The sequence below is a fragment of the Pipistrellus kuhlii genome, unplaced genomic scaffold (genome assembly GCF_014108245.1).
Source record: "Pipistrellus kuhlii isolate mPipKuh1 unplaced genomic scaffold, mPipKuh1.p scaffold_m20_p_7, whole genome shotgun sequence".
Taxonomy (NCBI): domain Eukaryota; kingdom Metazoa; phylum Chordata; class Mammalia; order Chiroptera; family Vespertilionidae; genus Pipistrellus; species Pipistrellus kuhlii.
Genome location: NW_023425573.1, coordinates 43922074 through 43936493, shown reverse-complemented (window position 1 = coordinate 43936493; position 14420 = coordinate 43922074). Strand labels below are relative to the sequence as shown.

Sequence of the window (14420 nt, the reverse complement as noted above, 5' to 3'; positions counted from 1 at the left end):
TGCCTATGCAGCCAATTCAAACTCATCGACTTACTTCAACGACTGAGCAATCTGGAACTAACCCATTCAAAAATATTTTCCACTAACTTCTCAACCATACTTTATTTCCTTATATATGGCGATTGTTTCACTATATCGCATTAATATTAAACTCACTCTCAATTCTGTCTATTGTTTAGTAGGTTTTTGCTATTTGACCCAGACTTTGAGGTTTGTTTTAGTTTTATCTCTTCCATTTAGTAACTTACTATGTTCTTGCTGTTCTCAATACACATGCCCTTATATTCAGTGCTATAGGATTAATCCTTTTTCTTTTCTTTTTGGATTAATCCTTTTAATGTCTTTATTTATTGTATTTTGTGAGTTAGTGTTAGCTTCCCCAAAGATGTTCAGGTTTTCTACAAGGGGGTTATGCTATGCAGCTCTCCTTTAATTTTTTCTTACTCATAGTATCCAGCAGAATGCTAAGTTAATAAAAGTATTCAATACATGTTTGTTAATTCATTGTTGTCTCCTCTTAAATCAATATCAGATGAAAAATTAGAATTAACTTCTTATTTTACTAGAATGAGCAACATATAGATTAGAATTGAACTCACTAAGTTGACTTTGAGTGAAATTCAGAGAAAAAAATCTCATGCATCATTTAATGTGTATTTTTACTTTTCCCAAAATATTTTCAAACTTACTATTATATATCAGCAGTTATGAAATGCCTAAAAAAAGATCAGAGAGCTACCAGTTGTGATATTGTCAACTACTTATTACTTATACGAATTCAGTTGTTACTGTATTTAAGAAAGAAGGTTATGAAATATGCCCACAAAATCAGACTACACTGATCTGATTCCTAAGGTTTCAGTATTACGCCCTCTAACTAAAACTTTCTTTTATAACTCCATGCTAGACTTACTTCTTACTGGTATATCAGAAGTTCACAAATAAGTAATGGTAAAAATTTTAATACTGTTCTCACAACACAGTATTGCAGAATTAATACCAATAAACTACTATTACGATATCCTATGAATTCTTATCATGAAATGGTAAAAATTCCCTTCTTTTCTTTTAAATAACTAGTAATATGATAGTAAAAGCAGCTTTTCAATTTATAACTTAATTATAGTCTTCAAGTAAAGCTTTTCTAAGTAGTTCTTAGTATTTTCAAGTTCATCTGGAAGACCTTATAGATTTGCTTATTGCTGACTGAGCAAAATATTATCAGTGCTATTTGTAGTTTTCTAATATGTACAACTCTTTCATAAATGAATAACACGGTATCATAGGCAAAAAAAAAAACTTTCAGAGGTGAACAAAAACTATAAAAACTTTCACATTAAAACAAATTGTAGCAAACCTTAATATATTATAGAAAGTAAGGAGATGACACTTTCACAATGATCAATAAAATATGGTTCCTTGATTTTTCTACAGAGCATAATTAGTACAGAATAGAACATATTAGATGTTAGACCATATTTTTAAATCGGACTTTCAAACTATCAGGAAAATAAATGCTAACTATTCAAAATGAACATTTTCTATGAAAATTTGTAATTTCTATGATTGAACTTCCCAATAAAAATAGTTTGTACTTTTCAAATTTTACCCTTTATAGCTTCCAATATACTTTTAAGTAACATAAACACAGTAAGAATACTAAGTAATCATATTGCCTGGTTATTAAAAGAAATACAACATGCAGTTTAAAAGCATTCTTACCTCTTTGCTTTCTTCCAGTTCAGACTCACTGCTGAACTCCTCAGTATTTAAGTTTTCGAAATCAGACTCTCCAACAGCAATTGGCACTGTTACAGTGAGGCTGGGGTTGTTTATGAAGGACATATCATTTTCATCGATTACATATTTTTCAACACTGCTTCCAGTGCCTACACCGCTGGTGGTTCCATTCCCATCTTTTAGATAATTAAGCTCTTTGCTTATTTCAATTGCAGTATTATTGGACATGCAGCTGTCTATTTTGTTGCCTTCCTGGATTTCTAGAACTTTTGGCTTTCTAAAAAAGGTTTTTCGGAAACAGTCCTGTATCTTACTTTTCACATAATCAATTCCCTTTTGCATCCTTCCTACTGCAATCTGGAGATTGTTCATTTCATTATCATCATCAGTAGCAGCAAGGTTGTCAGAGCTAAATGAACTCAGCAACAAGGCCAGAAAGAGGTTCAGAACCTAAGAGAAAAAAAAATTATTACATTAATATTGAAATATGCACAAATATAATAGCTTAAATAGGACACTCATAGATCTTTGCTAAAATTAATTCATCAAATGCTTCTACTTTGCTTACTGTATTTTAGACACCATGTCTTAATTACACACTACTTAAAAGGACCTGACATTGCCGAAACCGGTTTGGCTCAGTGGATAGAGCGTTGGCCTGCGGACTGAAGGTCCCAGGTTCGATTCTGGTCCAGGGCATGTACCTTGATTGTGGGCACATCCCCAGTAGGGGTTGTGCAAGAGGCAGTTGATTGACGATTCTCTCTCATCGATGTTTCTAACTATCCCTCTCTCTTCCTCTCTGAAAAATCAATAAAATATATTTTTTAAAATAAATAAATAAATAAATAAATAAATAAATAAAAGGATCTGACATCTATCTGCTATAAGGGCAAAATGGAAAAACAGGCTCTATCTATTTCCTACTGAGGAAAATGGGAATCTAGAGCTTCTAATATTTAAATTGTGTCTACTCAGGGTTGCCAATGAAAGATAAATCCCATTTTTATGTTTTAGCTCAATGAGAAAAAAATAAGACATTTTCATTTTAATCATTTTACTTCATTTTACCAGTTTGTTTAGGGAATGTCTAGTTTTGTGTTTAAATAATGAATTTATTTATTTAATAGTCTAGTAATATGTTAAAACAATATACTTGAAATGTACATTCCTTTGTCCAATGGCCACAAAATTTTATAGCAGTAGACATTTCTAAATGCAAATTATAAAATACATCGCCCGTAAATATGCTTTGAAATTTGTGTCCAAATAGTTCAACAGATGGAGAAAAATTTAAAATTATCCCAAGGCATAGGCTAGAGCCATAAATTACTTTTCTCTTTCCTCTTTTTGTACAGAAAGTATGAGGAAATATTATCTCTGAGAGTATCTCTGGGATACATGGGGAAAATTATCTAATTAACAGATAAAATATGACTAATACAGAATAATTAATTATAGCTGATGCAAAAAGAAATTTATTTATAGGAATATTTTTAGCCTGAAATGCAGTTATTGAGTTAAAAAAATAGTTACATGGTAGAAAAACACATGAAAATAAAAACATACCAGTTTGTTTCCTTATTTCTGTATCAGATTTTGTTCAGAATATAGAGCTTCTTAATTTATTATTCTGAAAATATTGCTTGTTCAAAGGTATTCCACAACATTATTTTAAGCGTTCTCATTTGAAATGCACCTCTCAATGGAACAGTCCAGTGTGACAGTATAAAGAAATGCTTTGTCTACACATGATTGAGAAATTTAAACATTAAAACTAAATATACAAATTGTGGTTTTACATGTGCGCTTTAAACCAGAGCTGAAAGTAGGTCTTTTATGTCTAGTTAATGTCCATTCGTATGAGTGACTTAAACTATAGTAATTTATTTTCCTTTTAGAAAGCACATACAGAGAAGAATATATTTAGTCCCTTCCAATAATTACAATACATAGTTAAAAATACTAGTATAATGCTCTATTTCATTGAAATTTGTCTTCAAAATTTTGTACTGTGAAACCTATGCCTTTAAAATATATTTTTATTGATTTTTTTACAGAGAGGAAGGGAGAGGGATAGAGAGCCAGAAACATTGATCAATGAGAGAGAAACACTGACCAGCTGCCTCCTGCACACCTTCTGGGGATGTGCCTGCAACCAATGTACATGCCCTTGACCGGAATCAAACCTGGGACCTTTCAGTCCGCAGCGGACACTCTATCCATTGAGCCAAACCAGTTTCGGCTAACTTATGCCTTTTAGTAAGCAAACAATATGAACTCTGAACTTATAAAGAGCAGTTTCAATATAGAGTAGATGTATTTTTAATATTGGAGATTATTATTTTATCAAAGTAATATTATGATAAAATAATTCAGGCTATAAAATATTATGATAAAGCTAATCTTAATTATAAAAACATTTATTTGAAGAAAAAAACTAATGTTTCCTACCCCCCCCCCAAAAAAAAAAACACACCACATCAGATAGACATCATCATCATAGCATTCACAATATTTCAGTTTTTCATTATAGTTTCATAGTTTGGAAACTTGAGCAGTTAAGTAACTGGCCCATGCTTAGAGTGCCAGCACTGGGATCTGAGTCTAAGTCATTGATGAAAAACCAGAGATATGTCTACAGTGTCAGCCTATCTTCCTAGCTACTGTCTAATCTTATTTTTTTTTAATTTTTTAAATAATATATTTTTATTGATTTCAGAGGAGAATGAGGGAGAGAGAGATAGAAACATCAAGATTGACTGCCTCTTGCATGCTCCACACTGGGATTTGAGCCTGCAACCCAGGTATGTGCCCTGACTGGGAATGGAACCGTGATCTCTTGGTTCATAGGTTGATGCTCAACCACTGAGCCACTGAGCCATGCTGGCTGGTCTGCTCTCATTATGAATATTTGCAATGCATACGTACCACGAGGTTTCCAATAACCATGACCAACATGAAAACAATAAGGCACATGGTTTGGCCGGCGACCTCCATGCAGTCCCACATGGTCTCTATCCACTCTCCACACAGCACACGGAACACAATCAGGAAGGAGTGGAAGAAGTCATGCATGTGCCAGCGCGGAAGTTGACAGTCGCTGGAGATCTTGCAGACACATTCTTTGTAGCTCTTGCCAAAGAGCTGCATGCCGACCACAGCAAAGATGAAGACGATGATGGCCAACACCAAGGTGAGGTTCCCCAGGGCCCCCACTGAATTGCCGATGATCTTAATTAGCATGTTCAGGGTGGGCCAGGATTTTGCCAACTTGAAAACACGAAGCTGCAATCAAGTGAAAAGCTACTCTTAGCAGTAATCACAATGCAATTGTTGAAGTTAGTTAAACATCATTTAATTAGTGTACTATATTATAGACCAGCTCTGTGGGATACAAGTTTGGATATAAAAATCTCAAGACATACAAAACAAACTCAAATCCAGAAAAGAGTGTTAATAATATTGGAATTGCAAATCGAATCATGATATAATTTAAATGCAAAAGTAAAAATATATATATATATATATGTGTGTGTGTGTGTGTGTGTGTGTATAATATTTCAGATGTTATAAATAAAACATTTCTGATTTATCAACAGATACTATGAAAACATTAATATTTTTATTAAAGACATTATAAATTTAGCAAACTAATATCATCCTCATACTATATTTTTGAGAGTAAAAAATACGGATCTTAATGCACATTTGTAAAATAAACTACTTTGATAAAAAAAATACTTATAGAAAGCTCTCTTTGCACTTGAAAAAATACACATTTTACTTAATTTTTAACAAAATTTTACATATTTTTCAAAAGATTTTTAGCTGACCTCAAAAAGTTTGCTTTACTATTGTTTAAAGTGCTGATGCTATCAAATATTTTTCTACATGTACCTTTAATGTAGCTCCCACTAATATAAGGTTGATAAAAAGCTAAGATTAATTGGGACCTAAAGTTTCTATTTGCATTTTTATAGACTTTAAAGCAAAAAGAAGTTAAGGAATTTAAAACATAATTTTAGAAGCACATGTGTTGTTAGATGTGCCCTACATAGTTAATCATTATGAAATGTTTCAACCATTTTTATCATTCTTAGAAAAACAGTCACACTTAATTTTAAAGAGAACATTTATATATTTCCATAGACTGCCACACGTATTGGGATAAATTTAAAATTCAAAGTAAATATTTTAGAAATACATTTTGATTCACTTTCAGAATAAATGTTCTGTTAATGAAAAAGAACATATAAATAGTCTGTGTGCAGATACCAGTCTGAATGATCTCAGTACAGACAATCCCTCCACACTGGACAGGCCAAGCTCCATCAAACTGAGACTGACAATAATGCCGTCGAAGATATTCCATCCCTCTTGGAAATAATAGTAGGGATCCATGGCAATGAGCTTGAGAACCATTTCTGCTGTGAAGATCCCAGTGAAGACCTACAGTAAAGAAATGTGACAATTTGATACAAGCTTAGCATTTTATTTCAGAGGAGTATTTTAAGTAGATTTGTTTTATTTAACAAATTTGATAGATTTTCAGGGAAATGCTGATTTTGAAACATTTCATCATTCACATTTTAAATTTGATACTAAATAACAGCTATGGAATTGTTGCTATTTTTGGTACGCTATGCTTCTATAATCATATATATATATATATATATATATATATATGATTTGAATATATATTTAGTATTTGTACATTAGGAAACAAATCTATATGTTATTGGAGGTTACACAAAAAATATTTTAAATTTAGTAAAAAACATAATTCGTTCATGATTTTTGTTTTTTTTAAATAAATGTCTTATTTCTATGATTTTATCAAAATTCCTGAAAACTTCCTGAAAGAGTGTGCCACAAATGTTTTATAATAATGATCTCTGGGTGCATGCCTCAGAATTGAGATTAATAATTAATAGAACAAGGAACTGCAGATTTCATTAAAGCAGTAGGAGCATATCCTCAGTATGCATATATCCATAATTAAGATTAATAAGTTATCTGAGTGGTTACATTAAAGTCCATTTGACAATAGAAAGAATAACAATAAACCAAACTGAAAATTTATCTCTTAACTCAAAACCATAGGCAAAGAGGCCCAAGGACACAAAGAGTTATGAAATTATTCTTGCAAAATAAAAAATCTTTTAAGGCAATTCTCTTAAATAACTATAAGTAAAAGCTGTATTTTAGGACTGTGAAGTAAAACTTACTATTTACCAAGGTAAGTTAGCCTTTACCTTGGAGAAACTCTGTCAAAATAATATTATCAAGATTATTTCCTAAAACATCATATTAATTAAAAATATTTACTCTTACTAATATATAAGTGGAGCTAATATCTCATCTTCCCAATCACAGTAAGACCTAAAAAAAGTACCCATTCGGAAAAAAAAATCTCCATTTCATCATTTATTCACTCAAATGTACTTCAGGCGAGCTTGATACATGAAAACCCGCTCATATTGTGAAGTGCACATTGAAATATGATTATTTTTTCATTTTATGGAATGACTCACCATGGTTATTTTGCCCCTGTTGAATCTAAAATAAGTTCTGATTTATACATATAGCATTTCTTATGTAAAGCTTCAGAAGCAGCTACTATTTGAAATAGGCAGCTTACTAATAGAAATATATTGAACTACCCGGGAAAGAGTAAGAAGCTATCTAGGTAAGTGAACTACAAATATCTCTTTCTATAGAAAATCATAAGGTGATCTTTTTAGTTCTTCTGAAGAAACTAGAAGATATCACGCATTATAAAAACCTATATCTTAAACTTACATTCTTTCATCTAAAATTTAATCTCAATGTGACACTTCTCTTTAATAGTAACATTTTAATTTGAAATTTAAAATCACATCGTTTATAGCTCTAAATGTTTTCAGTTTAGGCTCTAAAAGCCAATAGGATTGTTTTTGGTACATTTTAGTCTAGGTTTAGCATATTTGGTACATTTTAGTCTAGGTTTAGCATTGTCAGTGAATAATAATTTTTAGAAAGTCTTCCTCATTCTAGCTGAGGTCAACCAAGGACACTGATTATGATGCCCATGTTTACATAATTTTAAAACTCCCTCAAAAAATGCTAACAAAAGAAAGAACTGGTAATCTCTAGATATGTACAAGGCTATGGCCACACACACACACACACACACACACACACACACACACACACACAAGGCCTGATGCACAAAATTCATACAAGGGCCGTGGCCCAGCCCCCACCCACCGCCACCACAGCCAGGGCCCTCTGCTGCCTGTACCGTGGCCACCACCCACTGCACTTTAAATATTTGTTGTAGTTGATTTTTTTGTTTGTTTGTTTTAGAAGTTGAAATATATTTTAAAAATGGTGAAACATTTTGACATTTGTGATTTTTATTTCCCTCATCTGTCAGATGATATTTATTGAGATGATTGATCAGATCTGTGTCTAAAATTCTCAGACTTCTATCATATTGTATAACTTTGCAACTTTTATTCAGAAGTTGGTATACACATGATTATTGTTATACTAGAGGCCCAGTGCATGAAATTCATGCATTGGGGGTTCCCTCAGCCCAGCCTGTAACCTCTCTAATCTGGGACCCCTTGAACATCCCTCTCACAATCCTGGACCACTGGCTCCTAACCGCTCCCCTCCTGCCTGGTTGCCCCTAACTGCCCCCTACCCCCACTGGCCTGATTGCCCTTTACTGCCTCTGCATGCTGGCTTGATCGCCCCTAACTGCTTCCCCCCACCCCCACCAGCCTGGTCACCCTTTACTGCGCCCCCTGCCAGCTTGGTCGCCCCCAACTGGCTCCCTCTGCTGGCCTGGTTGACCCTAACTGCCCCCCCGCCCCCACACTGCTGGTCTGGTCACTCCAAACTTCCCCCTCCTGCTGGCCTAGTCACCCCTCACTGCCCTCCCACCAGCCTAATTGCCCCCAACTGCCCCCCTGCAGGCCTGGTCACCCCCAACTGCCCCTGCTGGGTGGTGGTCACCCTCACATCCCCCCTGCCAGCCTTGCACCCCACACAGCCTACTGCTCAGTCGTTTGGTCTTCCCTCACTAACCCCACTGTGGACCAGGTTGTCTCACACAGCCTGCTTGTTCAGTCATTTGGTGGTTCCTCACTAACCCCCCTGCTGGCCTGGTCCTAGGCAGCCATCTTATGAGGGTGTGACAATAAATTTGAATATTACCTCTTTATCATATAAGATTATATAGGATAAGAGCCCTACTACAAGTTGGAGATGACAAGGGATTATTTTATTATATTATACCATACCAGGAAAGGAGTTAGTTAGAAAAATAACACTCCATGCAAGAGGTATCCCAGGTGAATTCTAAGATTTGGCTTGTAAGTATTTTATCTTTCAATAAATAGGAGTCATTATTTTTCCTTTAAAGTGTTATATTCCTGTCGTAAAATTTTAAATTTCCATTCTATAACATATCATTTAACTAAAATAATTTAGTTAATTGTGTTTCTTTAGGATTTTATATTTTCAAACAACCTGTAAGATCCTTAGAGCAGGTACCATTATCTGAGTTCCCTTCCAGGTTTAGGAGATTAAGGATATATCATGGAACCTTAATCACTGGTTACAATGAGAGTTATAGTAATAAAAGTAACCACAACTCTTTAAGAACTACAAATCTTTGTCTATATTCCCTGGAAAAATAGTTACAAGTTAGTGGAAATGTTTGTGTGAGGCAGAGGTTGTCTAACCTACTATGATTGATACAAGGATTTCTGGAGTAATGATCAAAACACAATAAAAACCAAAACAAAAATAGAGCATCTTAGAGAAACTCAATAGCAATTTGAAGTCTCTTGATACTCGAATTTAATCAGCCCAACCAGCAGAGGAGTGATATAATTTTTATATGCCCCAGAAATAGGATGAAAAAGGAACATATTGATCTAAGTAAAGACTAAAAGTTGTGTAATTTTTTTATGGGACATTCTTATATTAACCAAATCAACTCAAACCTCTATGCTGTTATGCTGTGTGTAGTCATTTGAAATTCTAAATTTATTTTAATGAGCAAACTTTAAACCCCACAAAATATGAAATGGAACTATCCAAGGTATATAATGTGGTCAAAAGCCAGCTAAGTACCAATGATGTAAGGAATATTTTATTTACTTACATATTAAATATATATTTATATTATATATGTGTGAAATACATAGTAGTTTTTTATATATAAACATTTACTATAAATGTTTATATATGGAATAAAATAAGATATATGATGAATTATACTATGAAATCTTTTTTAATATTATGTTATTAATAATAATAAGGAACTATCAACCAGTAGAAACAGTTTACACATTCTCTTATTCTTAGGGTTAGAAATAATTAATTCAAGTCTGTTTCCTGTCATCCACACTCTGCATCTTGATGAGCCTTGTTTTCCCATCACTAACATCTATTTATCAATAGTTTTACCAGTTATCAGTCTTCTACCTTGTTTCCCTGCCTCATTATCTTCATTGTTACTCCTAAAGTTATAGAATTTTAGATCTAAGTGGGGCATAAACAGTTATCTAGTCAAAACATTGTACTCATGAGAAAAACAGGCAAAAATCTAAGCAACTTTTTTCAGGATCTCCCAGATATTTAGCATGACCACTTGGACTTAGACTTAGCTTTGGTGCTTGTCTAGTGCTTTTCCATTTGATAATACTGTAATGCAGTCTCTCTTATCATGTGCTTCCATATTAATTGCTTCAACATTGGAATTTTATAAAATCTCAACTTCCTGCCTCACTCTGACAAATTTCTTCCTTTATTTGTTCAACTTCCCTAACATCCCAATATCCTGGGAAAAATACAAGAGCTAATTTCCATCAGTATTTCAAAGAAAGACTAATAGCAGATGTTAGAGGAAGGAAATTGTTTATTGAGCACATGCTAGATGCCAGGCACAGTGCTAAATGTTTTCACATTACCTCACTTAACCTTCACAACAGCACTGGTAGATGGGTATTATATCCGTTTCAATAATAGAAAACAAAGACTCAGATGTTTTATCATACGTGTCCAGATGCTACATTATTAGTAAGCACTGGCAATGAGGTCAAACCCAGTTCCACCAGACTGTAAAGCCCACATTATTCCACAAAAACTTGCTACCTGAATCAGCCCTTTTGCATAGAAAACAATGAGTTGGCTATTTTTGATCAACAATCATGTAAACACTGTTGGAGATACAAAAGAAAAATGGAGCATGACTTTAGCCATTGAACTAATTTATAGTAGATTTAAAAATCACGAATTATGATACAACAAGAAATTGTATATTAAACCATGTTTTATTTGCAAATGCATTTGGAGTTAAGAAAAGAGTATCTAATTGGACTGAGTATCATTAGAGGAGAAAAGACTAGAAATGAACATTTAAAAATATGCAAAATTAGGATGAAGTAATTTGAGTCAGAATACTCTAAATATGAATGTAGACAACGAGATATTTTCCTATATGTCACTATATAAAAATGTGTATGGTGTTTGTGTGGTACAGTGGTAAGACTGGTTATACTGATGGGACTGATGGTGATTGATCATGAAACAATGCCCAGCAAGATGGTATAGGAAGGATGAGCTCAGATGGGATTGGGGGAGTCTTAAAAAACAGAAAAGAGTGTTGACCCACAAATATAGACAATAGACACTTTAGCAAGGTAATAGCACTTGTGTACAGAGTACTAAGAATGTTATTTTAATAATAGTTATAGGATTAAAAAAGACATACTTTGAATGAAGAAGTAATGGGTCTTAATTCCAATTTGTACACAAGAAATAGGGGAGAGGAAGTTAGAATGGCTATAAGATTCCTATCTTTGAAGCTGGCCACTACTAGAGGTAACACAAAAAGTGAAATGATATTTGTTAGGACTCTCAATAAACTGAGAGAAATATTATTTTTCAGCTGTCATTTATTATATTTAAAGTTGTCTTTGACCAATGGTCTGTTCAGTTGGAAATATAGCACTTACTTGAACACAGCTAATATCACAAGAGTAAATAATGACTAGGTTTATTAAGTACATAAAAATGTTGAGTGAAAGTCATAGCTGTAATAAGCATAAGCAAAGAAGTAGAGTTGGACTGATTACAAAAATCAGAGAACAATCAGGAAAAAAAAAATCAATATTAAAGGTGCCAAAGATGAAGAATTGCTCAAGAACCTGATGGGTGTGGGTCTATTGAAACAAATAAAGCAGTGAAATTGAAATCCCTTTTGGGGATAGATGTAAATGCAGTTTTATGCAACTGTTTGCCCAGTATTTTCTACCTTTTGTTAGGGATTGCTCCTCCATGTGTATGATTATGTTAGTCTGCCATGTTTTCATGTGGACTCCACCCTCTGCCAGACTGATTAAACCAGAAGTGAGCATCTAACCTACGTAATGCCAAAGAGTTCCCCTCTTATGAGAGTACATGAACTGGAACTGAAAAAGAGAGCCCTTCCTTTTTCAGTGCAGAGGTTACAAGAGGTAAAACCAGTGATCTATGGATAAGCATGTTTCCTGATGAAGACAAAGGCACAGTGGTCATTTGGGCTACATCAAAGCCCTGGTTAAAGCAATTTCTTGGAGCTCAACTACAAAATTACCCTTTATGTGGTTTGGTAGTCTATCTTGCCTTTTCATTCCACAAGTCATCCTCTCCCCACTTTAAGCTAGTTTGAGGGGTTTTTTCCCCCTCTTTTGTGCCAAAAGGAATATTTTGATTAATAAACTAAATAAATGCTTTTCTTATTCATTCATTCCAATTTCTTTGTATAATTAAGGAGGAAACATACATGTCAACACACACATTCACAGATGCCTGCTCTAGTAATCTGAACCAAAACTATGGCTAAGTTACAAATGCATTTCACCAACTATTTCTTCTCTGTGTGATTACTACTGAAACATTTTATTAGATCAGCAATTTTCAACTGGAGTGCTGCAAGAGGCACACTGGTGTGTGGCAAGAATTTTCTAAACATGCAGCACCTGACTACTTAGTCAGGGTACTACCTCTTTTTCCTTAGATTGCCAAATTAAAAAAATGTCAAGAGCCAACACAACAATAGCCATCGGTGTGAATGAATCAAAATTATAATTTTTTTTTCCCAATTGTCAAAACAATTTTTTTGGTGTGTCACAAGATTTTTGTAATTAGTTTGTGTGCCATGAGATGAAAAAGGTTGAAAATTGCTGTTTTAGGTAATTCAATTTGAAATAACTATGCCCTCTGTTGTACAGAAATTAAATTGTGTGTTCCTTTCATTGGATATGAATTTTTAAGAGTCTGTGTGTGCTAAAATTCATGATTATGGAGCTAGATTTAGATCTGATGGTTTTGCTAGACCGATATTTCCAGCAAGAATGACAGTGAGCCGAAACCAGTTTGGCTCAGTGATAGAGCGTCCGTCTGCAAACTGAATGGTCCCAGGTTCGATTCCAGTCAAGGGCATGTGCATTGGTTGTGGGCACATTCCCGGTAGGGGGTGTGCAAGAGGCAGCTGGTCGATGTTTCTCTCTCATTGACGTTTCTAATTCTCTCTTCCTCTCCTTCCTCTCTGTAAAAAAATTAATAAAATATATTTTATTAAAAAAAAGAATGACGGTGAAAATTTTAACAAGTTTACAACTGGTGAGACCATTATCCATCAGACTGACAATCAGCATTCAAAATAGTTGAATTTTAGACCTTATCATTGAGATTCTCTATAATATTTCTTTAGATATTTTTTCCCTGTGGGGAAAAAAAGACTATATTTTTTGTTTCAATGTAGCACAGATGGGTTTCTTTTTTCGTCTATATCCCCCATTTTTGCCCAAGGACTTAAGTAAACTTCAAATAAACTTACCAGGTTTCCTACAGTCAACACAGTACTGAATTGGCCAGTCATTGGGTAGTGCTCCATGGCCATAAAGAGGGTGTTTAAGACAATGCAAATAGTGATGGCAAGATCAACAAATGGGTCCATCACAATTAAATTCACAAGATGCTTCACTTTTAACCATGTATCACAGCAGTCCCAGATCAAGAACACATTGGCAAATCTGTACCAGCAGGGTGGACATTTCTGCCTAGATTCTTCAAGTTCTAGAAGAAGAATAAAAAAGAGTTAGTAAAAAACATTGAAAATGAATTTTTGCTCTAGATTATACATTATTTTTGTAAAATTGACATTTCTACTTGTGGAATAGAAGTTGATAAAACAGCTTAATAAACTTGAAAAGACAATCCCATTAAATATTTTCATAAAATGTTCATTAAAAATGTCATGAATAGACTTTATTTCTCCTTTAAATACAAAAAATAAACACTTTGAATTTATTATTTTGCTTCAAACTAACTTCATTCCCTAATAACTTAGATAATAGTTAATTAAATTGCTATATTATCTCATCAAAACAAGATTTTATATCAGCTTTATAGGAATATTAAGTGTATCAAATAATTGTTGTTTAATTTGAAAGTATCTTTTTGAAAACACTGTTTAAAGATGTGATCTTTATCAATACATGTGACTTATTCTTTCCTCTGATTTTTTCCACAATACCCCTGATCTTACCAACAATGATTATACAGTATATATATCCAATATATCAAAAGAACAGGATACAAATGTAACTGATGATTTCTAAAGAACATATGTT

At 33.6% G+C, this 14420-nt stretch overlaps 1 protein-coding gene across 2 annotated transcripts in view; it reads right to left on the bottom strand.

The window, feature by feature from the left end:
- The window catches only part of SCN3A (sodium voltage-gated channel alpha subunit 3), a 119075-nt gene that overhangs the window by 33596 nt on the left and 71059 nt on the right, over window positions 1-14420 (bottom strand). For both annotated transcript variants that reach the window (XM_045575277.1, XM_045575276.1), the window contains 4 exons: window positions 13625-13863; window positions 6019-6192; window positions 4672-5028; window positions 1723-2190 (listed from right to left, as the gene is read on the bottom strand). In XM_045575277.1, the coding sequence (XP_045431233.1) occupies window positions 1723-2190; window positions 4672-5028; window positions 6019-6192; window positions 13625-13863 (1238 nt within the window). The remainder of the gene's footprint in view (window positions 1-1722; window positions 2191-4671; window positions 5029-6018; window positions 6193-13624; window positions 13864-14420) is intronic.